This window comes from Cephus cinctus, unplaced genomic scaffold, assembly GCF_000341935.2.
Source record: "Cephus cinctus unplaced genomic scaffold, Ccin1 Ccin1_scaffold0494, whole genome shotgun sequence".
NCBI lineage: Eukaryota > Metazoa > Arthropoda > Insecta > Hymenoptera > Cephidae > Cephus > Cephus cinctus.
The window spans coordinates 424,330-448,215 of record NW_014333166.1 but is presented as its reverse complement, the minus strand read 5'-3'; the positions used below and the strand labels follow the sequence as shown (position 1 = coordinate 448,215).

Sequence of the window (23,886 nt, the reverse complement as noted above, 5' to 3'; positions counted from 1 at the left end):
AAGATATTTTCATTTATTATTTCCCAGCATCTCACACATCATCCGAGAAATTCTTCGACTACCAGCATAACCACACGTATCACCAATTGACCTTGAACAGAGTCGTTGGCTGTAGCAATGAAGAGTTTTTGAAAAAAAAAAAAAAAATAAAGTACTTAGAATAAAAGGGCAAATCGAAAGTAAAATGAAAGGCAAAGATTTCCTTCCGCTCAGGGCCTCACATAATTATCACCTCAATCATTAAAATTAATGAGATTCTCGACAACGCCGACACGACTTCCGGAATCGGCAGACCCTCCCCTACGGATTCTCTCGGCGAATGTACCCTTTAGCCTCGAAGTCCTGGGGCCCCGGAGGCAGGGGTTACCTTGACCGTCACGTGGAGAGCCTAATGGGGAGGGGGGGCCACACGGCCTCCGCAGCTGAGATATAAGACCCAACCGGGCCCCCACCTCAAACAGAGCACCACACCACACTACACAGTGTACCCTACCCTACCCCTGTGTAGTAATTCGAACAGTTAACAAGACTACTTCAGTAGTTGACCGACTTATCCGGTGGACGGAAATAAAGCCAGTCTTTGCCTACTCCTGGAGAAAAGTCTCGTCTTGAGAAACGCCATGAAATTCGTAAGTACCTGACTTACTGCTCGAGTCCTTTCTTTATTAGACTCTCGCTCTTGGAATACAGTGCTACTTAGATCCTCTAGGAAGTGTCATTGTGCGATTCGTGCCATTCGTGCCAGCGTCGACTAAGTGTCAAGTGCTTATACACGATTTCACCTAACTCTCCATATACGATTATGCTTCCCCGAAGTTCATCCCAGCTAAGATTCAGTCAGTCGGCTCGATTAATTCAATTGATATGTAAAGTGAATCGCACTAAAAAAATTTAAGTTCATTGACACGATTAACCAGTATACTGAGATACCTTCATTCGGCTGCTTCGCTCATAATATATATATCGACTTTTTTATCCGGAGCACTTGGAACACTCTTGTTTTCTGTAAACGGTATCGGGTATTGATACGAGTAAATAAAATAAATAAACAAGTGTACGAAATGCTGATTCATTCATCAGATTGTCAGATCGTAGCCCTCGGCGAGACAGGTCGCCGGCCTTGCCCCAGGCTCACGGAACACACTGTGGACCAACGTTCTATACCCTAAGATACCTCGGGCAGTCATTAGCGATTACGAGTAACGCGAAATACCGTGTAATTTGTGTAATATGAAAATCGAAAAGCTACATTGAGAATTCGTGAAATTTGAGGATTTTGAGTTGATATTGTCGGTACAATGCTGCAGGATCGTATCTACTGGTACTTGGATCGGCTATCTGATTAAATAGTTCGTAGCTACTAACTACTGCTGAGATTTCTCCTTATGGGTATCCAGGGCATTATACGTATAACACTTGCACCAAACAAATTGGATATCGCAATAGAGCGTAGGCACAAATCGTAGAGCCGATTAGGGAGGCGTCCCGACGCCCTGTATCCTGCTGTACGAAAGCTGCGAAATCGTATATACCGGTTATGCAGTATGGATACCATGAGAATTCGCATAGTTTCTGAAAGGCTGCCTAGAAATATTTATTAGCGATGGTGGCAGGTGGATACGCTTTCGCACGTTGCGTTACTCGAGCACGAACACGCATGTAATATCATTTCATGTGGAATTGCAGAAATCGCATACACAGGCGCCGAAGAGGTCTTAATCCATGCTGGTACAAGAAGTGCAGTGGATTCGAATTTCTCTGCTTGGTGGTGTATCCAATTGATACTGGCTTAATATTAATAATTGTTATCACTGGCATTGTCAATAATTACTATAATCCATAGGCACGCTTACACTGCCGTAAATGCTTTCTATGCACTATTCCAATGCACCTGTGGAAATCTGTGCCATTTCATGAAATACATACAATCATACATGAAATACAATCGTACATGACAATAACTTTCTATAAACTTTTTCCTCTCTCTCTCTCTCTCTCTCTCTCTCTCTCTCTCTCTCTCTCTATTTTTAAATAAATTATTTAAAAGATTTGAAAAATCTACGTAATTAGATTGAAATGCACTTTATGCAATTCAGGTTAGGTTAATTTCATCTCTTTATTTCTCAGCCATTAACCGAATGCACGTTCGCACACTTTGCTGTTTCATATTCAATTTTTTTATTTTTTCATCATTTTACATACGAATCGTGATAGTCGCTCATGCTTTTACATGCTTTGGTAAATTTGTATCGATCAAGCTGATATCTCTATTGTATAGCAAATCGTTGGTCACGCTGCTATGCAGTACGTGTATATCTAGTCACTTCCGGCTAGAATTTTTGTTATCGCCATCATCTACCTTTCGAAGCAGATAACTATCTTATTGAGATTCTTTTAATGCTCGATGCGGATACTCTCATCGTACTAGTCCTTATACGATTGATACTGATAATGATAAGAATCCTTTGAAAGTTGCTTAACGATCTCTTGGAGTCTAGAATTTTTATTGATTTGGTACTGATATTGGAACGTGTTGGTTCTAGAGTATCAATCCTCCTGTAAAAAGCAAAAGTCGAGCGAGTCGGACAGGCAGCCAAGTTAAAATACATAAGCAAGCAAGAACGTCTCGTTGGAGAAATCAGATAATTCTTGAAACAAGAACGAGCGCTTGGAAATAGCTTTGGATTTATATATAAAGTTTATGCCTTACACGAAGAATCGTCTCTCGCGATGGAAAAGGCGAAACGTGCAATTTTACTTTCTTAATAATTTGCCCAGTGCAAAATTTCTAGTAGCTGAAGTAAAGGATAGTGGATTGGCAATATTGACTAATGTCTTGCAAAAATACAAGTAGAACTAGTTCGATCCTCGTATTGTTATATACTGGGTGATCTAATAGTTTTGAAAAAAAAAAGGTTGGTTGTCACTTTTTACAGATATACATTAACTCTTTCTCCATTTGTATTATTTTATTTTGGACATTTTGCAAAAACTTATTCCGACCGTCTTACGTAAATTCACTAACTTCAGCGTGCATCACATTTCCAATAGTCATTATCGAATATCCATTTGACATTCTACCCACTGGGAGATACTGAACGGAAGCATTCACTTCAACTTCCTTCCTGAAAATCGTTTCAAAAATATTGCTAAATAACTTATATAGTCACGTTCGATTTGTTTATGAAATTCTTTCTGACATAAGTGTTTGATCGATTATCACACGGTGGCCAAGCATTCTGGGGCTAATAAGAATGGCGTCACAGGTGATTAATCGAATTTCTCGATTTTAGCAACCTATCGGTTTCACTGACAAGCAGCTTGCTCCATGTTGTTCGCGATCCGTGACGACCCGGACAGACTAACCTACGAACGAACAGTCCAAATATCACGGCGACTCTTGGGAGGAATCGGAATTGCGAACTCGCCCAGCGTGATAGTCCCCGTGACATAGATAGTACATGGGAGAACGAGACAAACGCATATATATATATATATGTGCATATAGCTACAAAGGAACCAGTAGAACGTATCGCTTGAACACTCTGGGTTACCCAGTAGACATTCGATTAGTGTCGTAAGACAAGAGAACGTGCTTTCTTCGAAAATTGCCCTATTAGTCCAAGACTTTGAAAACCCTTTCAGCGAAATTCGTGTTTTTCATATAACTGGTCCTCGTAGAAGGTTTTGTAAACCTGCCTCGTCTTGGGGAAATTCACAGGAAATCGTCCAGGCTATTAGAAAAAAATTCAAGAAATGTATCAGCGAGTAGTTAAATCAAAAATTTTGCCTAAGAAAAATGGCAAGAAGCGACGAGCATCATCCTTTCTATATCGATCCAGGAGAAACGGCACCTTCCTGTCGCACGTTTGAAACTACACAAAGAGCACGTCACTTTTTGCCACATTTTGCCATCCTGCACGCATTCTTCTTTGTCCTTTCACTTCCATCCGAAAAGTGACTTAATCTCTTCACGGCCTTGCGACTTGTCCGTTCCCTGTTGAGTGTCAAAAACCTTGGAGGCTTCTTGTAGGAATTCTAATATCGATTGTTTCAGTCTCTTATACAGGCGCTGACGTAGCGTTAACGTTGAGCGAACAAACGCAGCCACTTTCACCGATAGCGCCAGTTCTCGAATAGATTTTTAGATGTATTACGTGAAACAAATGACCGACTGAAAATTACAGTCTCGTTGACGGCCAAATGAGGGTAGGCGAACACGTTTAACGTTATGTCACGAGAAGTTTGGCAAACGAGGGTTCTTACGTTATTCGTGCAATTTTGTGAAATTCCTCTTGACAGTGCCAAGGTGATCGAAAGTTAGGAGTCTCATAGAAATGGTGGGGTAAGCCCTCACGGGTAACGTCCATTAAATTTCCAGCATGATCAATATCCCTTTTGGAGCGCCGAGCAGCACCATCCAATATGCTCGACTTTAATGAAAACTCATTGACAGCCTATAACTTAGTGAAAATATGAAATCTCCGCCAGCCGATACAATATATCTTTATGGGGTTGCCGGTGCAATAGGGGAAAATGGGCTATGGGTTTGCGATAGTAAAAGTTATGCGGGCGAATCCCTGTGCACGTATAGACGGACTACAGATACGACAGAGACGTTAGACAATGCATAAACTTGCATAGACTTGCATAAAGTGGCGGCGCGTTAAGCATATTTATGCACATGGTTCATGCATTATGCACACTAACGGTAACATCACTGCAGGCAAAAGTACCTGAATAACAGTATAGACCAAAGGAGCGTAACGGTGTTGACGAATAGATGCTTATAGAATTTTCCATTTATTAAAATACTCGCAACAAAAATAAGATTCATTCGAGATTGGAATTTTAACGTCGCGACGTCGACGTCTCTCGCCAATGTTTTCTTATCCTGTGATATTTCTTGCTGTCGATGGGGACTCGCAGGAAATCGATTCTTAATGGCGTCGTCGTGATACGAACTGCCAGTCGTTTCTCAACTGTTAGGATTTCCTATTTGAATTTCGATCACTTTTCAATCCCTTCTAATGCAGTAGTATTTCAATGGAAATTGAGTTTTCCCGTCAATACGCATTCTTATGAGTATTCATTGTTCGATTTAGGTATGATACTTTATGGCTGTTTAGTACGATCTGTTAATAAATTACTTTATCGAGTTGGATGTTTGAACAGTGTGGAAAGTGTGTGGTCTGCTTAACGTACCGTTACGCGGAAGTATCCAGTCGCAGCGTTAAAAAATATTCGTAACGATCTCTCATTGAGAAATGAACAATCGACGGTTATTAAAAATATTTATCAAGAATGAACGTAATGGTGAAATTCATCGCGGCCACGTGCTTCCGTATAAATCTAATTGCGTAATTATCCGTGGCCCAAGTCCTTGTATATCTGTGGCATCTTCTGATATAACATTTTTCAAGTTACTTGCTCGCTATGACGTCACTGCCACAACTATATCGCGCATGCGATTTCCTAATCAGTCAGATGACTCTATAATTACCAATGATTACGATCAATCGATTTCTCGATTCTCTTCGAAGGATCGCAAAATGATCAGAAACACGTTAACTAGCAACGATCGAATCGTGGCTGCTGGGATAACCGGTAATGAAAATCGAACGTCGATCGATCGTTAAATTAATATCGATCGATTCTCTCGAATTCAATTACGAGTCAAACGAATGACCGTATATATTCGCGTTAAGCTCTGTTATTCCCATAATCTCACCATAAGTATAATAAAATCGAATTTTTCATTATATCGTTATGGAATCATCTGAGATTTTCAAGTTGTGAGAGATTCAGATATTCAAGCTTGCCATTATAATTCTCGGTATGTATAAAACGGGAATATTACAATTCCACGTGTCACGGTTCTCGCACATGTGTGTCACACGTGATCAGATCCTTCGCGATGAAGTTATCCTTGTAAACAAATGTAACTTATGTCACTGCGCGTCTAGCTAACAATTAATGGAATCTTCATACAGTCTTTTCCATTCTCTAGGGAGTTTGATCATAGGGAATTCATATTTACCTGCATACTAATTCCAGTACCAAATACCCATAGCGAGTATACGAATAACAGATATCACTAGGATATACGATAACAGTGTTTACATTTCACAATGATTACGCAAGAAGTCGTGCGTGAGGTATGACGAAAAAGAAAAGTATTTCTTTGGTGGGACAGCCGTGAAAATGCTGCAGTGCCAATTAAGGGGATAACGATAGCAGTGTTATATCAAACGGATGTAAGAAATGTGAAAGTACGTTCGCGGTAACTTTGTATGTCCTCCGAAAAATGACACAAAGTCGTCAATGTTCTTTTTATTCGACTCGAGAGTTTCTTTCGCCTTTTTTTTCAAAATATCAATAATTCTATTTCTTCGCTCATTCGTTTGGAAACTTGAAAATGAGAACAGACTAATTTTCCGAAGACTTTCCAATGCTTTGAATTTGCCGTGAGTGATTGTGTCTATAGTGCGACATGTCATTAATAATACGTTCGGCTTTAGTGTTACGTAATGGACGTTATTTTTATGGGACTGGATGGTACAATATTATGGCCATTAATTATCACGAAATTTATTGTACTCTTCGAGGACACGAATCCTTCCGGATTTCTTTTCTCCTGTGTAAAGAACGTTCCGGGTGTTCGAGGAAGCTTGACTTCATAACGGGCAGCACATTCGTTTGGGTGTCCTGATCAAAATCGTAAATCGAAATAACGACTTCGTTTTTGGCTTATATAACGTAATCTGTGCGAAATACGTATCCGCGAGTTCTCATCTGCCATTTGAGAAATCGGATTTCACATATACGATCTTATAATAAAGATGCAAACTGCAGAGCGATCCTTATTTACAAGGATATTAATGATTTTGACTATTCTCGAATTTCTCTGGTTACATCTTTTTTCTACCGACTATTTTTGGTAATTTGTCTCTTCTAAGTATTCTTAGCGGTCTCGAAGCTGTCGCTCAGAAGCGTCTGACTTGTCAAAGAATTTTGAAAATGGCATCGACCATGATTTTTAACGGTTTTTGCGTTTCCTACAAAATTTCAATTAAGAGGTTGATAAATAAATTCTGTTTGGAATACCAATGCGATTCGAGCAGCCACACTTATTTATTCGATCATTTATACATTTTTTCTATCGATTCGATTTGCATGAGCAGGCCGTGTGGATAATTGAATTGATATAGAGAAAATCCCACATTAGGACAGATAGCTGCTGGTTAGTCGCCACTTAATCGTATCGCACTCCGTTTTATCCGTATAAGATTTTTTTGTCGGTCCTCGTGATCTCTGCCTGAGATTTGCGAAATTTAACTTCAATTCCAAACAGCCGTCAGATCGTAGGTTGGTGGGAATCGATCACGAAATATAGGTATACAGCACGTGATAAATTTTATAATCAATTATATTCATACAGTTCAATGAAAACGTGAGTGCTGAATCATTCACGTTCGAATCTAGCCTCAGACGTTAATTTGACAATAATTAAAATAATTAATGTCCTCGTCACACGCAAAACACTAAATTTCTAGACTTCTCAACGAGAGCCGTAACATATGATTCTAGCAGTTTATTTTTCATCGACACGTGACAGAACTTGTAATAGTCTCGGAAGAATTGAACACGTAACCGATCCAGCGTGCAATGTAGATCTGAGTGTCGAACTTGTGAGTCATTAAAATTATTCAAGTTCTTTAGCGTCTATTGACCCAAGACTTTCTCATCTCATTCAATCAAGTTCAAAGTTACGTGCTTGTTCCTCCTTGTCTATAATTGTATTTTTTAATTAAGAGCGTTTATTATTATTTTGAAAATTTAAAACAATCATCAAAATCATTACGGGTGTTTCAGATCAGCATAGTCTTCTTCATTGTAGCTGCCTTGGCTAGCGTTTACGCGCAAGACTACAGTCAACTGTTCGCTGGATTTGGGCCTTACCTGCAGCAAAGTAACTCCGGCATGAGGGACCCCCGATCGAATACCGGTAAGTCCGAAAAAAATGTCCAAAGTCTGTTTAAACTTGATTCCAATACTACGACAACGAGACTTTTAATATTCTTGAATGTTCTTATGACGCAAATGATCGATTTCATAAAATTTAACAATCTCAGAGCTAACTCGAATTTATGTGGAAAAACTTTCACCGTTTCCTATTAGAAAAAAAAAATAAAATGTGTTCTATGTGAAGTCACAGCTGAGCTATGATAAAATGTGACACGTGGTTGTTAAACAGGTTCGATAGGTTCGTCATACAGAGAAAAAGATAAAACGGAACTGGATATATAATGTTAATGGTCTAGAAAGGGAAAGACGGGATTAACGAGGCAAATTTACGAAATAGTTAATTTTTTATGTCATAAAAAATAATTTAGCTACCGATGATACTTAAAAAAAAAATTTTGCATTGGGAAATAATTTTACATAATTTCACTGTAAGATGACGCGAAAAGTGAATTTATTTCTGTAACCTCGTTTCTTACTTTTTATTCGTTGCATTATCATCCATTGTGAAGTTATTCGATCATATTTAATAATCCCGTCATGCACTGGTTCCCAAAGTTTTTCACGGGCCAGCGGTCCTACGGCTGACACATACGTCCCTCCTGTTTCGCAATACCACAGCGAATCGTGTTACGTGTACATTTTTTTCTCGAATTTAACAGTTGACGAGGAAGTTACAAGTTAGACCACACTTTTCTACGATCGCGTGATACCGATACTTTTTCATTTGTATTGTTACCGTTTAATTGTATTTTTTATCAGATTCCCTATCTCTGTGCTGAATGTACACAGTAACTTACTCGACTAATTATATCTATAGCTAAACTAACCTATTGTTATTGGTAACGACTTTATCACGTCTTACTCGAGCGACGACGAAAGGTAAAGAGACGTGACTGCCTCTATTTTATTTCTACCTGGTCTGCGCTTACAATACATAAGACTTCGAGGAATATTTGTCAAGAGAAATGGAAAGGCTCGAGTTGCTCTTGTCTGGCTCAATTTCGTCCTGAAAACGTGGTGCAATCGCGTCTAATGGAATAATGAATTAATGATAGATACCAGCCCTAAGAGTCAACCTTAGTGAACGTATAGCGTGAAACTTTCGATCAATTTTTTTTTATTCGAGCATTAAGAATTCATGGAAGAATAACTGAATACGGTTGCAGGGAACTTTTCTAAATTTCGTAATGACGTTGAAACTTGAAAAAAAGTGCCCTTTCTCTGGATTAGATAAGACCCTGGGTCCACTATTTCATAATCAGTGTTAATAAAAAATAAATGAAAAGTGAAAATTCAGTTTCGAAAAAAGAAAATAAAAATGTTTACGGTTATTATTATTGCTATATACTAAATAAACTGTCATTCAAAAGGAAATTAATTGAGTGATTAAGGGCTTGACGACGATCCACGTGATATTACGTAATCTCGAAAATTTTAATGTTAATTAATTTAATGTTTAACTACCGTAAAGCCTCGCGGCGTTTCTTAAACATTTCAATTATCAAATGATCATCGAAGCGTCTTCGTAGTCGCTTGGATATTCCTTTACGAAATTGGATGTGTCTCTATTCGCCAATTAATTGGCAAAGGAGCAGGCTTATGTAAGATTGACGCTGTCTTCTTGACCGACGTGAAATTTATGAGTGAATTTGCCAATTGGAATGCTGACTGGCTGGAGACGTATTTGCTGTGAAGGAGAAAACACGTATTTCAAGTCGTTCTGTAATTTGACTCGAGTTATTTATGAAGGACAAGTTAATTTCTCATGTCTCTTTGCATCGTTCTTCATTGATTTTCGATTGGTGCCTTCGCGAATTAGAAAGCAAAAAGTCCGAATCATCGTAACGTTACGCTAGATGGAACCATCGGTATATCGATTGTATACATATAGTTACGTCCACGTGAATTATTACACGCTACATCAGACGCAATAAATGATTCACGAGACTTCACGTCAAATCGAACAAGAATATATATACGAATCGAGACAATCGGACAAGTACAATTATTTGGCAATAAATATAAGTATACATAAATTCCAACACAAATTCTTTTTTTTTTTTTTTTACAAAATTCTGTGAAAACTTCGAACCCGTGCGAAAGGCATCTCTCGACTGTCTTCAAGTTTTTTTTCTTATCACCGACTTGCGAAATGCAGATTGTAAATTTGAGCAACACATATGCATAGTAACAATGACTCTCGCTCTTTTCGTTGAAATCATGCGGAGCATGACGGTCGCCATTGATACGATCGATTGTCCAAAAAATTAAGCAAGAACACGACACAGTGGATCGACCGGGAATCAGTTTCACGTTGATAAGAAATTCTGCGCAACAGCAACCGCAAGACGTTACACGGGTAAAAGTCATATGTGACTATGTGAAAGGGGCGTCAAGGTTTCGTAGTATAATAATTTTCAAGTATCTTGACTTTTCCTCGTTATCTTATGCCTGTACTACATGCTCGCTAGCTTTGTTTTTTTTTTTTCAACTTTCGTCCTAACACAGTCGTATTCGATGGCAGTGTAAAGCCCAATATACAACGGGGCGATATAGTCAATATAAAATCTATTTTCGTATCTCCCTGTCTCTTTCTCTATTTCTAACGCTCTACCTCTTCACTCTGTTTTCTTACCTATAGCATGTCTGTCTCTCATTAGATCAATGACCGTGAAGGCCGATCCTTGCATAATCTCATACCGACGATCGGCTAGAAGAAATTCCGGAATAATTGGTGTCGCTTGTCCGACACTCGATGCGTGCAAAATCGATCCTCGTTAACGATTAGCCAATTGATTTTCCAACGATGAATCTGCGTTGTAGATCGGTAACGATACCAATTGTTTCACGCACGATTGCATGAGAATAAATTTGTTTTATGAGTTTGCCACTGTTATCGTAACGAGTCATCAAGGTCAATCGTCCGATGGAAACGTGACGTTTTTACGATTTCATTGATTTGTTCCTTTTTTTTTATCGCACAGTACAGAGATCAAATATGTAATCCAAGGGGACACGATAATTCAATGAAAACTACCCACGCGTTGATACAGTACATACAACCGTTAGAATAATCGTCTTTTAGAAAGTAACGTAGAAATTTAATTCTCACCAATTTTTCACTAGACAATCTCAAACGTAACCAAGGAAAGTTGGGATATTATTCATAAAAGAATTGCTGCTCGTTCCTGTGTCTGCTCAACTAGAATTCGTCTAATTTCCTGCTAGGAATTGAGCTACTAATTGCTAAAATTTTTTACTGGGACAATACGACGTGACAAATTGTCAGGCATAAAAGGGATATATATAAATATACATGTCCACGGACTAATAAGACGTTCTACCGTAATTGATATTAAGTTCAGCACATTACTCGTTTATTTGCACTTACAAATTTTACGCTTATCCCGTAATTGTCGACGAAAGTAATTCGTACTTAATTTCCATTGGCGACCGTCGCCTGCGTTCGCCACGAGTCAACTTCTTGTCTACTATCTTATCCTACTATATTTCGATCAGTCGATCAAATTTTCTAATACAAATTTTTGGGTTCTTCGTATCGTTTCAGGACCGGTCCTCTTCCCTGCTGGACCACCACCGAACGATGCTGATACCAGTGGCGTGATCGTCGGTGCCAGTGGCTTTGGCTTCGTTCCTCCCAACTCAGGTAAAGAACCTGGACAATCGTGAGTCGAAACAACAGAGACGACAGTGGCGAATGTCGAGTCACTGAAAAAATTCCTGGAACAAGCCAAATCATCGCACAGTGTATATAGGAGTTGCAACAATCAATTGCTACGACACATTAGAACTACCAATAATCCTGACACGGTACCTCACGACGAATCTCCCTTGTCCCACAATTTCACCACTTTGCACTCCTGGACTCCCTTGCACTTTAATTTATGAATAAATGCTATTTATGTTTTACTTGTTAAATAACCCTGGTTTTTGATGTATTTAATTTTGGATGCTGGGACCAACGAGAAAGCGCCTTGAATTTGTCATGGACTGCATGAAGGTTCATATTGTTACTTGATACAATCAATTCAACCGCGATTCGAGTGAGAGTCAGATTAAGTGCACGAAATGGTCCAAGAACGTTGGATCTGAAAATTGTACAGGCACGGCATGCTGCGTTTTTTGAGTGATTTGTTTCTCATAAAACATTGACTGATTATGAGTGACAGTGTGAATGTGTGCACCGTTTAAATGACACGTGTGAAATTTAATTGACTCGCATGACATGGAAATGTGATTTTTCGCTTTCTGACTGGTTTTGGTTATCACGCACTCAAAGCAGGCGAACACTCTAAATCAAATAGAGTAACATTCGCTTTTCGTCGTTTTAGGTAATTTTTCATTAATCCCACGAAGGTACGTATGGGTATGCATATAAATAGACGTAGCTCTAATATTTACCGAAGAACGTGCACTTGCGGTGAGTATACCGTATACACGGGTACTTGTATATATTTGTGGTTTTATGTGCGTATCCTGTATGGTATACCATTCTCACGCACCGGATGTTAAAAGTCATCGACTAAACTGGCACTTGTAATTACGGCATGCATACTTAACAAAGACGCGGTAAATAGAAGTATTGAAAATAAATGACTGAAGTAATAATCAGATCTATAATCGCGCAACACATATGTAATAATTATCACAGCCAAAATTGACATCCAAACGACGCTATAATTAATGATAAAAAATAATCACATCAACTTTCAACCGGGAATATGAAATTATGAGTATCGGATTATGGGATCAAAATGCTAAAAGTAAACGATCCATATCTGGTGATCTATTCGTATTTCCACTAGTATTATGTCTTCTCGTAGATCCGGTGAAAGTAAATTTGATTCGTCGAGTCTCACGGCTCAAACTCGTTTTCACGTAACCTTCCTTATATACGCGTAGCATAATGTTACGAGGGCAGGCAAACCCGGAGGTCAAGGTCATATTTCGCACTAGCCAATTCACCTCTCTAAGAGCAGCTTCAGGATCAATGATCTCTGAACTCTCTATAGGTCAAGTTCGTTGAATAAATATGTTGAGTCACTTTGCGGGAGATAAAAAGTCTTACGACGCCCACCATCGCGACGCCTGTTCATTGACTGTCTGATCAGCTTCGCGTATCGTTTCCATAGTTATCATAAACAAAAATTTACAGAGAACAGCATTAACATCGAAACGATCCGAGTTTAGTTGTCGTACTTTGAAATAAAACATTGTCTTCCTTAGCCTTAATCTCCAGTTATCTATTGAGAGACACAATTCCCACGCCTTGACCCAATAATGGATCACTTAGTAGTTACGTGTCTACGTACATTGCGTACCTTGCAATTAGCTGGCTCTCGTAAATTACAATGGAAAAAAAAAGAAATGTCTTCCATTCTACATATCTACAAGGCATAGCGAAACTAACTTATCATGATATCCACCATATGGAAAATTTTCAAACGAGCAATCGGGGCTGGCGGGGGGGGGGCACCCCCTTAATTAGTTTATCCAAAAAGGCCATGGTTAATCAATTAGCAAAAATTGGAGTTGCATTACTCCGACCCATAAACGTTTCGAGCTCGCAAATGGTTTTCTTCTATTTCTCTTTCTCTGTTCCTTTTTATTCCATTCTTACCGGTATTATATGGGAAAATACAAAGTTCGATGGGATTTGTTTTTTCCTTGACTCAATGTTCCCCATGGAACTGAGACGAGTGTTACGATTCTCATGGGACATCGGATTGGCTTATTGAATAGATAGTACCTTATCCCTACTGGCAGCCAGTAGTACGCAGGGACTGATTCATGGTAAATCAGCCCTATTTCCCAAAAGACCCTTCCGTCAGATAAGAAGATAATGTATACCCGTACAAGGAATTATCATTTGAGTTTGAACTTCTGCGACCATGTATTCTATATATTACATTACTATTATATATATATATATATATTACTATTATATATATGTATATACACCCATGAGCATATTAGGATTATAATTAATATGTAAACCTTTTAATAATAGCAGAACAGTAATTCGGTCTGATTAAAACTCAAGGTTTTCAAAGTACTTTTAGACCTAAAATTTAAGCCTGTAATTCCAGGTCACGATTTGCACGAATGCATCGAAAAATGCATTCTATTCTATAGCCGGATGCCATTCAGGATATACGAGTCTCCGATGTGAGAAGAATAGTATTTACGGTCTTGCACGCGATTATTATTTGCAAGGCGTAACGATAGTGATATCGCGTGATTCATTATCGAGATTGCAAAGAAACACGTGTCTGTCCCCCGTTGCACCCTACGGCATTTTATTTACATGCACGGATAATTCTGTATGCGACTATACGTATGGGGGTACGGGCGGGATGGAACAAACTTGATATATGTACATCGACGCGCAACAATATGCAATGCATTGTTCTCTTTGATGAAAGGGGGAATAACGAGGTGTCTACGTTATAGATCGACAACCTTATAGGAAATGGCGGATACCTATGGTTATGATAAAAAGACTAGTTGTCTATAGATATAGCATATGGATTACACTGCGCTCCTTTCTCCTGGAACTCATTGCACGGACGTGTTCGTGTATGGATTTTTTAATCCCGCTCTTATAATTAACAGGAAAGCATCGACGAAGGTATCGGTAATACGATACAGTCTCATGGCCGATCTCTCAAGTTCAGAGCCTCTCACTTTGATTGGATTCGTTATAGATATACCGAGTATTGAGTATCAGAATCTCATTTACCGTTATTAGACACATTCGTCGACCGTACCCCAATTTTTCGTAGAACAGCCGATACTGTTATGTTAATACATTGGTTATCATTTTTTTTTTGGTTAATTAATCATTGATAGTTGACGATGGGTATTGGGATAAAAAGTGATAGTAATTGTGGCAGTAAGTGATAAGAATCGTTGAAATTGTTGGGGTTGTTAAAAAATTTGGATTTGAATGTTAATGAAAAAATGCGAAGGTTAGGATACCGTGAAAACGCGTCCGTAATCGAACATGAAATGTGGGTTTTCCTTGAGGATAAGGGGTGCGAGGAGGACAGGGTAGACATTATGCAAAATTTCGTAAATGCGAGACCTCTGGGCTGCCTACCACTCATCGAGCTCTTTGTCCTCCGATGATGAAGATATTAGCGAGCGCATTTCCATAATCGGCTTGGACCCAATTCCGAGGGAAAACGAAGTCAGGTTCTCCTGTCCATTCCAATTGGAGCCACCCTGTATATATACGTAGACCGTGAAGATCCCTTTTTTCGGCTTGAAACAACCCTGTTTTTATTTTAAAATGCTGTAAAATTGCTACGTATTTAATTACCGCGTGTTAATAGCCACCCTACGTCCAGGACAAGAGCGGAACGTGTTTATCTTGGTGAAAACCAATTTAAAAATTTTTTTGAAAATTATTCGAGTCATAATTTTTTGCCAGACGCATCACCCCAAATGTATTTACATGGAGTCTCTTGTTTGGCTTGTTCGTATGTATGGATGGCATTTCTCTCGCCACTCTAAGGTTGGGGGGTGTGACGTAACTCTGGAGAAAAGTTCATTCTCCTATGGGACAGTCCTCTTTAAGCCGTATCTCCAAATGATACTATAATGGAATCAGTGGGGTCCCACTTACCCCAACCATCCTGAAGGACAGCATCGTCGGCGTGATCATCTACCAACTAACTAGGGGTCTATCTCATGGTCAAACTGCTTGCTAATCAAGAGAGTCCAGGGGGGTCTTGGGAGTCCTGGGAGTCCTGACTAGTTGCCAAGGGGGAACATAGCGAAGGTGATAAGGGTCATAATTAGGCGCTTTGAAGTGGACAGCTTCTCGTTACCGGTGGTCATGTGGCGAACTGCAGGCTTATTTAAAGATATTTAAGTCCCTGGCCACCTATGGGGGATGAACGGTTCAGCAGGGAGGAAAATTGGGAAACCTGTGGAGAGCAGTCGTGAAATTCAGTTGATTTTTCATAAAAAGTCCATTAGAGTGTAGCTACTAGTATTAGAGTTTCAAACGATTCTAGGGACTTCTAGGGGATTTCAAAGATCTCTTGAGTATCTTTAAACTCTACTCTCCCATTGTATCGCTCATCACGACCCCTAAATTCTGTTCGTCCCTAAATCGACTTTTTTAAATTCAGTCTGCTTTTGGGACAAGAACGTTCTCCCGGGTTTTCGGCACTTCATCCCAAAGCCAAATCACCACACCTCAACCCTTTTCGGGTACAATCGATGAATATAAAACGTGGAAAATCCATAGGCGGAGCCTGGAACAAAGGCCTCTCGTAATTGCTCACTTTTGCCTAAATTAGTTCACAAGCCAAATTGAAAGCTGCGGCACAATGGTCGCGCAGGAATGAACTCTGAATACTTTATAGCTTTTAGGTACCCTGGTCTTTCATATGTAATCGTCATCAATATATATATAATCATTAACATTTATATACGTACATACGGTTGAACTCTAAAGGAGAAAGCAAAAGGTGCATTGGATAGGAAACGCTCGAACGATCAGAAACTATCGAGAAAATAAATAAAACATCCCAGGTAATAAAACGTCGACATGCACGACTCGTCTTCGATTTTCCCTCATTTTACAAATTTCTCTAATAATATTTCAAATCTCTTTTTTCTCCCACTGAATCGAACCATCTACCAACTATCTAAAAAAAAACCTTTCAATTTGAAATTCACGAGCGCGACGTGATTTGAAAACGTGCTAGCACAGCCACTACAGTCACTGCGCAGTGTCCACCCCTGATAAATCAACCTCCGAGAAGAGGCTGGACATCAGAGAGACTTGTCACCCCAAACTGACGCACTGGACCGTGTCCACGCAGGGATTGATATTGTGTTTAAAAAGCAACAGGGATATTTCAAAAAAAAAAAACAACCCAGCCTTAAGTCGCGTCGGCTTAATTAAAAACCCGGCATAACGTATGGGAACCAGGCGTAAACGGTTTCTGGGAAAGAGGCCAAAAAGGTATTCAATTTCGCAGAAACAACCCTCAACCATACGCCAATTGGTATGATTAAAAGAAAAAGACTGTTTTCATCTCTGAGGTCGCTCGTAGTAAAGCACGTACATAGTTTGTCAAGCAAATACCCTAGACAAGGGGGTTGGCACCCCTCAAAGAACACAGTTGGTGTTTGTCCACATGACTTGTTAGTTTAACATGGCCAACCCCACAATCTGCGAGCGGGACCCCTTTACTCCGTTACTCGAGAGCGCAATATCCTGTCAGACTCAGAATGCTCAGAGCTCCGTGCGCGCTGAGCGTTCACAGCCGACAGTACAGTCGGCTGCTTTGACAATGGAAATCCGAAATGTACGGTGGTCGAAGGTAAATTTGCATTGAGTCATTCTCAACGTTTCCACCCATGAGGACTGACCTGGTGGTCTGGTGGACTGAATAACAGGAGCGTCTGGACGATCAATTTCATTTGTCAAAATTCCTGTGTACCAGACCCGGCAACACTGAATTTCCAAAAAAAAAACAGTTCAGTGACTTCGATCATTTATCGAATCATCGACTCGTCAAGGTCCCGACGAGAAAAGCTGGTCACGTCGTCATTATAAATTAATGACGTGACAATTAACGCGATTCCTTGGCTCCTCTTAGCGACAGGCACTTGCGAAATCATTAATTTCCTGAATACACCATTGGAACTCGAACGCACGCGGGTCATCCAGCCTTTTAAAGATTATGCAATCGTTACGTAACCCATATGTATATATACATATGGGTTATATATATACATATATATATATATATATATATATATATATATATATAATACATATATATATATGTATATATATATATACATCTATACTCCATTTACTACATCCATATGCATTCTCATGGCAATTCAATTCTATGAGATACTTCAATGATTGAAAATCAGTCAATTATAACCTAATGATTATCTTTTGTTTCAGGAATTTACACCTTTTATTACTAGAGCAACGTCACGTCATATGTGAAGACGCATACGTCATCCATGCATAAAATCTAATAAGAACTCATACGTTTACTCAAGGCTGGTCGGACGTCCCATAGAGAGCCCAGCTCTCGTACGTCATCACGGAGAGTCATTAACGTCACGTGGTCAGAGTGAGAAAGTTCTAAGGCCAAGTCATCGAATGGTCAATAGAATTATTGTGGGAGTCATTGAAAAGAATCGTAATGAAATGAAACGCATAGGAGAGTCTGTAGATAAGAATACGAATTTCACGAGTATACCGTAAAGGTGGATACGCATTTATATTGCTGTAATTCGCTTAATCGTTAAAGAGACGTCTCGATACGGATCATCATTGCTAAGGTAGAATCGAGGGGTTTTGAAAAGATCATCGAAGTGGCCGTTTCCTTAGTTACTCGAGAAATTAACACAGTCGGAGTCTTAAGCCCTAAGACGTTTCGTACATATGTGAGTCTCGTCACTGAGCTCGCGTATGTTATATATGTATATAGTGTATGCACACGTGGCTTTATAGTGCTAAAGCCGAGATAATAATGCCATTTTAGTTAATTACGATTTTCTAATCCATCTCTAGTGTTCTCGAGTACTTAAGGACTTACTGCGACTTATGACTATATTATGGATTCCTGGACTATTTCGTACGAGTAAACACTGTAACTTCTCCCAGGGGGTCTTTTGGTAGTGGAACAATTTTTTAAAATTTATCTTTAAACGAAATTCAGTTCAATGAATCGCGAGACGCTTTGATAATAACGAGGGATTGTGTGCTGGTAACATTTTTTAATTTCTTACCGACTCCATTCAAATTATTGATCTGCGAGTGATACGCCAACCGCGGCTTAAGGGCAAGTATTTATTTTTGATATACGTGTAACTGAAATCAAGGCAAGTTTTAATGTTAACCACACATGTGTTCATAGCTAACTGTATCACGTATGAAAATTGTCTGGTAACATGTGTATACTCTGAGCTTTATTTACTCAAAATTTTAAAATTGAAACTATTCCAGCGATTACAAGTTGGTCTTACACGTATTAACTTGTGTTAAGGTAGATAAACGACCATCTTCGTATGTGGACACGTACGTGTTAAACGTACGTGCGAAAGTTTTTTCGTGGTCTTTAGTAAATTCATTGCTTTCGGGATATTCAGAATCTCTTTTAACGAGACTCTCACCTCATCTCCGCGAAGTATATGGAGAAACGGACGATTAGTTTAATAGACCATAATCATTATTTAATGATAGCCTACTTGCTTTTTGTCAATTCGTTTCTCGTGTGCCTAGTGGCTTTATTGAGAAATTTACAAAATTCTCATACCAGTCGCAAAACACGAGGAAACACGGGTACATGTGTTTGAGTAAGAAAATACTTTGTGGTTCAACCACGAAAAAATGTAATATTGATTGACAGATGTGAAATAACTAAAAATGCTAGAAGAAATCAATTACCGATCGATAGAGTAAATATCGATTTATTGGAAATTTTCTGCAATTTTTTTGTGGTTGAAGTGCAATTTTTGTAAATATTTACTTCGATACGTCACTTGAATTTTGTACGTGGAATTGATATATGGTATCTGGAGGGAGACGAATTGACAAAATCCGAATTATTTATTTGTATAGTGACTAATAATAGAAATTTGATCTGATTCTGGAAAGAAGTCTCAATGATCTCGCGCCTGCGTTTCTGATTAAATTCGAAAGCGCAATGATTGCAATGAACGCGTGACTCCATTTTATGGATAACGGTAGGGAAAGAGAATAAAACGAAATAGAGAAAGAAACCATAACAGTAGATATTAGATATACAATGTATGCTAGGTTATTAATATGTACAGATTATACGATAATTAATTATTAAAATACCTTTTATGCAATTTATATAATAGTATTGGATATTGTGTACAGTTACACAATTAATACAAATAAATATTATACTTCCTCATGCATATTTTTGTTGATCGAAGAAACGGATAGTGCACAAAAAAGAAAATGACATACTTCTCTTTTGAGATCCCTTCCGTGCAGGTGAGGTGCAGCTGAGGTTTTGACCTGAATAATGATAATAATTCATTGGCTGGAAAAGCAGTGTGTGTTAATTTTACTGGTCGTTAATTATAAACGTAACTTTCCAATTCTCTTTTCTCTCCCGAATCGTCCCGAGCTATCGCCATTTTACGCCATGAAATTTCGTCTTTGAGATTTGTCTCAGTAAAAAAAAAATTAGCTTATTTTGAGTTAAATTTTAATTTTCAAACAACTTGTGCCTGCTACCAGTGCAGTGTGCACTGTATGCACTTCTCCTGCCGTGATGCAGAATAAATTGCAAATGCAGGTACACACGTGTGTATCTTTGAGCCAAGCGAAAGCGAACATTCGCAACAGTGAATACGGCCTGGCTGTTCTGGCCTATGGCTGTACCTACTGTGTACAGTGTAACCTATTTAATATTCAGCCGATGCAAAGTAATGAATCGTGGAATCATGTATTTCTCCGATTTACAGAATCCGCGGAATTTTTTGTTAGAATTTCGCAAACAGGTTAACAAGTTACTTCTCATTCAACCGGAAGGATACGTATGCGGAGATCATTAACGGACAATAAATAATAGCAATTAGCGAGATACACTTACTAGTTTTGTTACCCTTTCTAATCACTCTAACAGTATCGAGATTATCGGTAACCGAGATTATTCAGTCTGGACCACGAATGCTGTGTGTTTTACGATGCGTGAAAAGTCGCAAACAGACACGCACGAAAGTGAAACTGGCTTCTCGGCCGGCATTCTTGAGAAAACACGGTATCATTGACTTAAGACTTTTATGAACTTTGTCATGTATGATGACGATATGATTTTTTGATATTTTCTAAAAAATTTGACATTTATAAAATTCAAAAATTTTAATCGTAATGGCTATGATCGTTATTAAGAAAAAAAAAAGAGAAATTAAATTCTGCCGAGTACGTAGTTCAGCCAGGGAGTCAATAAAGCGGTGGAATAATAACAGAGCAGCCATTGCGAGTATAGCTTTAATTATCTTTTATTGCGCACGCAAATCTCAAGGCGCTGTAGATTCCGTCGTCAAGAAAAAAAAAAAAAAAATTTACTATCAGTATTTCGTGCGTAAAACAGGTCAGGTGTTTTAAGAGTGTCCGAATATAAAATCCAAATGGTTGAAAGGAACTAGCTGCAAATCGGTTTCCTTTGACCATTCTAACCGCGCCATAAGATTTTTCCATAGTTAACCATATAGCACATCACTATAGGTTAGGTAGTAGGTAAATATACCATACACAGTAATAGCGTCCACGCGAAGCATGAAAATATTAAGATAACTACAAGATGCAATATCCCTCGATATATCAGGCATCTCGCGCTTGGAGCATTTCTATGCGGGCGACGAACAATTTTACAAAGTGCCGGTAGCGAATTGAGCGTATCTTACAGGTAATAAAATTCAAAGAGTAGAAAACCTATCACCGTGACTATTGTGTATTTTATGTTTTTCTTCGGACGCCTTTCTTTTTATCGATAACTCTCTTTTTTTTTACCCCTTACTTTTACGCGAAATCGCGATACGTTTAGCAATTTCGCACAAACGAGTACTGCAGCCGTTTCGCAAGATTCGATCGTTCGTGCGAACTCGCGCGAGTCGGTGTTCGCAGGTTTGCGAACTGGTAAACGTGTGAGCGAAATAAAGAAAATAGGCAGAAATAATAATTCTTATACGGGTAGCCGTGGGGCAAAGATTTTTTGAAAAAAAAAATCTTCCATTCTGACATATTTCATGATGCTGGCTACGACCGTTCCTTGTAGCTCGATTTCAATATGCACCTATGGGGAATGCCTTATTATTTCATTACATAATGATTTTAATCACTGACTACTTGGTCACGAGTCATAAGCCAGTTGAGTATTAGAGCGTGAAACATAAACGCGGCGAATATTATTGTACCTGGAGAATGCACATCTGCACACGCATGTCTCTTGTTATTTATCAAAACGTAAAATCACTCTTGATTTATGCTATTTATATTGTGAAAAAGAAAATCATTCTTGATTTATATTGCCTATGCGTGATATCGATCAACTTGGAACTTGTGTTTGAAGACTGACAAAAAAAAGGTATAAGACACGTGTCATGCGGTTGACACAATTGTGATGCCGCGATCTGATCCCGAAGATTGTTGCAGCATGACTAGGTTACCTTTTAACCACAAACGTGGACTGTCAAAGAGACTTCGTGGGGAAGAAACTTCATTGATAATTCTGAATGTGATTCTAGATTACCACATTCCTTGACACTGTACCGGTCTGCTTTTTCTTACGCATTGCGACTGCATTCTGTAACCGCAAAACCAGTCACAGCTACGTTCAATGCGATGTAAACAATTTGCACATTTGGCGAGGCAGACACGCGTGAAGAGGCGATAGGACATGAGAGTGGGAGAGGAGTTTCTATTTTCTACTAAATGTTATGTACACCGTGTATGGTCTGTGGAAAAAAAAATTAAAAGCGAAGCTTAGAATATTTTGTAAAGGGTACAGAGCGATGAGTAAGTGTAAAAAAATGGTGCAGTCGAAATTCGTAGAAACCTTTCGTTTTGAAAGGATGCCAACATTCCAGACGCTGATCTAGATGCCATCCGTTCTTATTTCATGTTTATCAGTTGGACAGATGCCAGATTCTAAACTAGCCACGTCGAGACTAGCAAACGCAGGCTGAACGAAAGTCCAAGTGAAATTTTAAGCTGAAGCTTTCCGCACGGGCGATCGGATCGAATCAAAGAACACGTCATACTGAGAAGGTATAACCCCAAGGAGTGCCATATGAAAACGAGATAAGGAGAAAAGAGAGAAACGTCGAGGGACGAAATTTGGATGAATTTAAAGAACTCAATTAAAGCAAAAACGATGGCCATACCGCCACGAGAATTTTTCGTCTTTGAAGCTTAGCAATCATTTCCCCTTTGCACGCTTCGTGACTCTGTTTAAAGGAAACGATGAAAGCCCAGCAGGGTACCAGGAAATTATTCTCGGTGCGGGTCGATTGACTTAATTAATCCTGAAAAATATCAGCTGACGTCGTCGACAGAGGTTACGAAAAACTCTTCCCTGTCTCGTTTCTTTCTTTTATCATAAGACCATAAAAAAATCACGACGGTTTCACAATCAAAGTGCATTAAACAGACAGAAACTTACGGAGCTCTCCTTCCTCCACGTGTACACAATTCACTATTTATTAGGATTCGCAATCGATTTCTACATTTTTAATTACTATAATTAGGCAACAGCCTCTTTAGTTTCTTAACGCCATCAATAAAAGTTTTCCATAAACACGCGACTATGGGCATAACGCAGTCAGCTGGTTACGTAGTCCGTGATAGCCGAGACGAGAACCCTCTGTCGTGAAATATGAGAATTGCCAGCAGCACAGTAACCGGAAAGGTGTTCGCAGTCTCTCCGGTAGGCGGCGGGCAGTGTACGAATGAAATCGAAAGTACGTTGGAGGAAGCGTAGCCGCGTCTCGTACTTGTTTCTCTTTTATTGGATGCGAAGGTAAAGCCGTTATTTCAGTGTACGAACGGCGAACGGGACTGCCATCCTTTAGAAGACCGACAGGCGCATGAATGAACGTCAGGTCGACGACACGAAATCACGTTAGCAGACGAAACGACGAAGCCCAGTTCGTTCTAGGGTTAAAGGGGATGTCGGTCTAAGCCGTTGACGCGATTATGTCCGTTTTAGGAAAGCATTACTCGACGTTACTATCCTCTACTCCTTACTCGATGCTTTAGTGGCTACGTGCTCTCTTTCGAATGCAGCTTCAACTTCGGCTGCTGCATCT

General features: G+C 39.2%; 2 protein-coding genes across 3 annotated transcripts in view; one reads left to right on the top strand and one right to left on the bottom strand.

The window, feature by feature from the left end:
* Positions 1 to 23,404, bottom strand: part of LOC107268195 (angiotensin-converting enzyme) — a 40,917-nt gene extending 17,513 nt beyond the window's left edge. The window contains exon 1 of one of the 2 annotated variants that reach the window (XM_015740725.2): positions 23,241 to 23,404. The gene's annotated coding sequence lies outside the window, so the exon portion shown is untranslated. The remainder of the gene's footprint in view (positions 1 to 23,240) is intronic. The other variant, XM_025085488.1, reaches the window with a different exon arrangement.
* On the top strand, positions 470 to 19,986 carry LOC107268202. The gene is made up of 4 exons (XM_015740734.2): positions 470 to 629; positions 7,876 to 8,008; positions 11,597 to 11,695; positions 17,993 to 19,986. Exons 1-4 carry the CDS (start codon positions 621 to 623, stop codon positions 18,013 to 18,015), a joined length of 264 nt encoding a protein of 87 aa, XP_015596220.1. The 5' UTR covers positions 470 to 620; the 3' UTR covers positions 18,016 to 19,986.
* Positions 23,405 to 23,886: the final 482 nt, after the last annotated feature.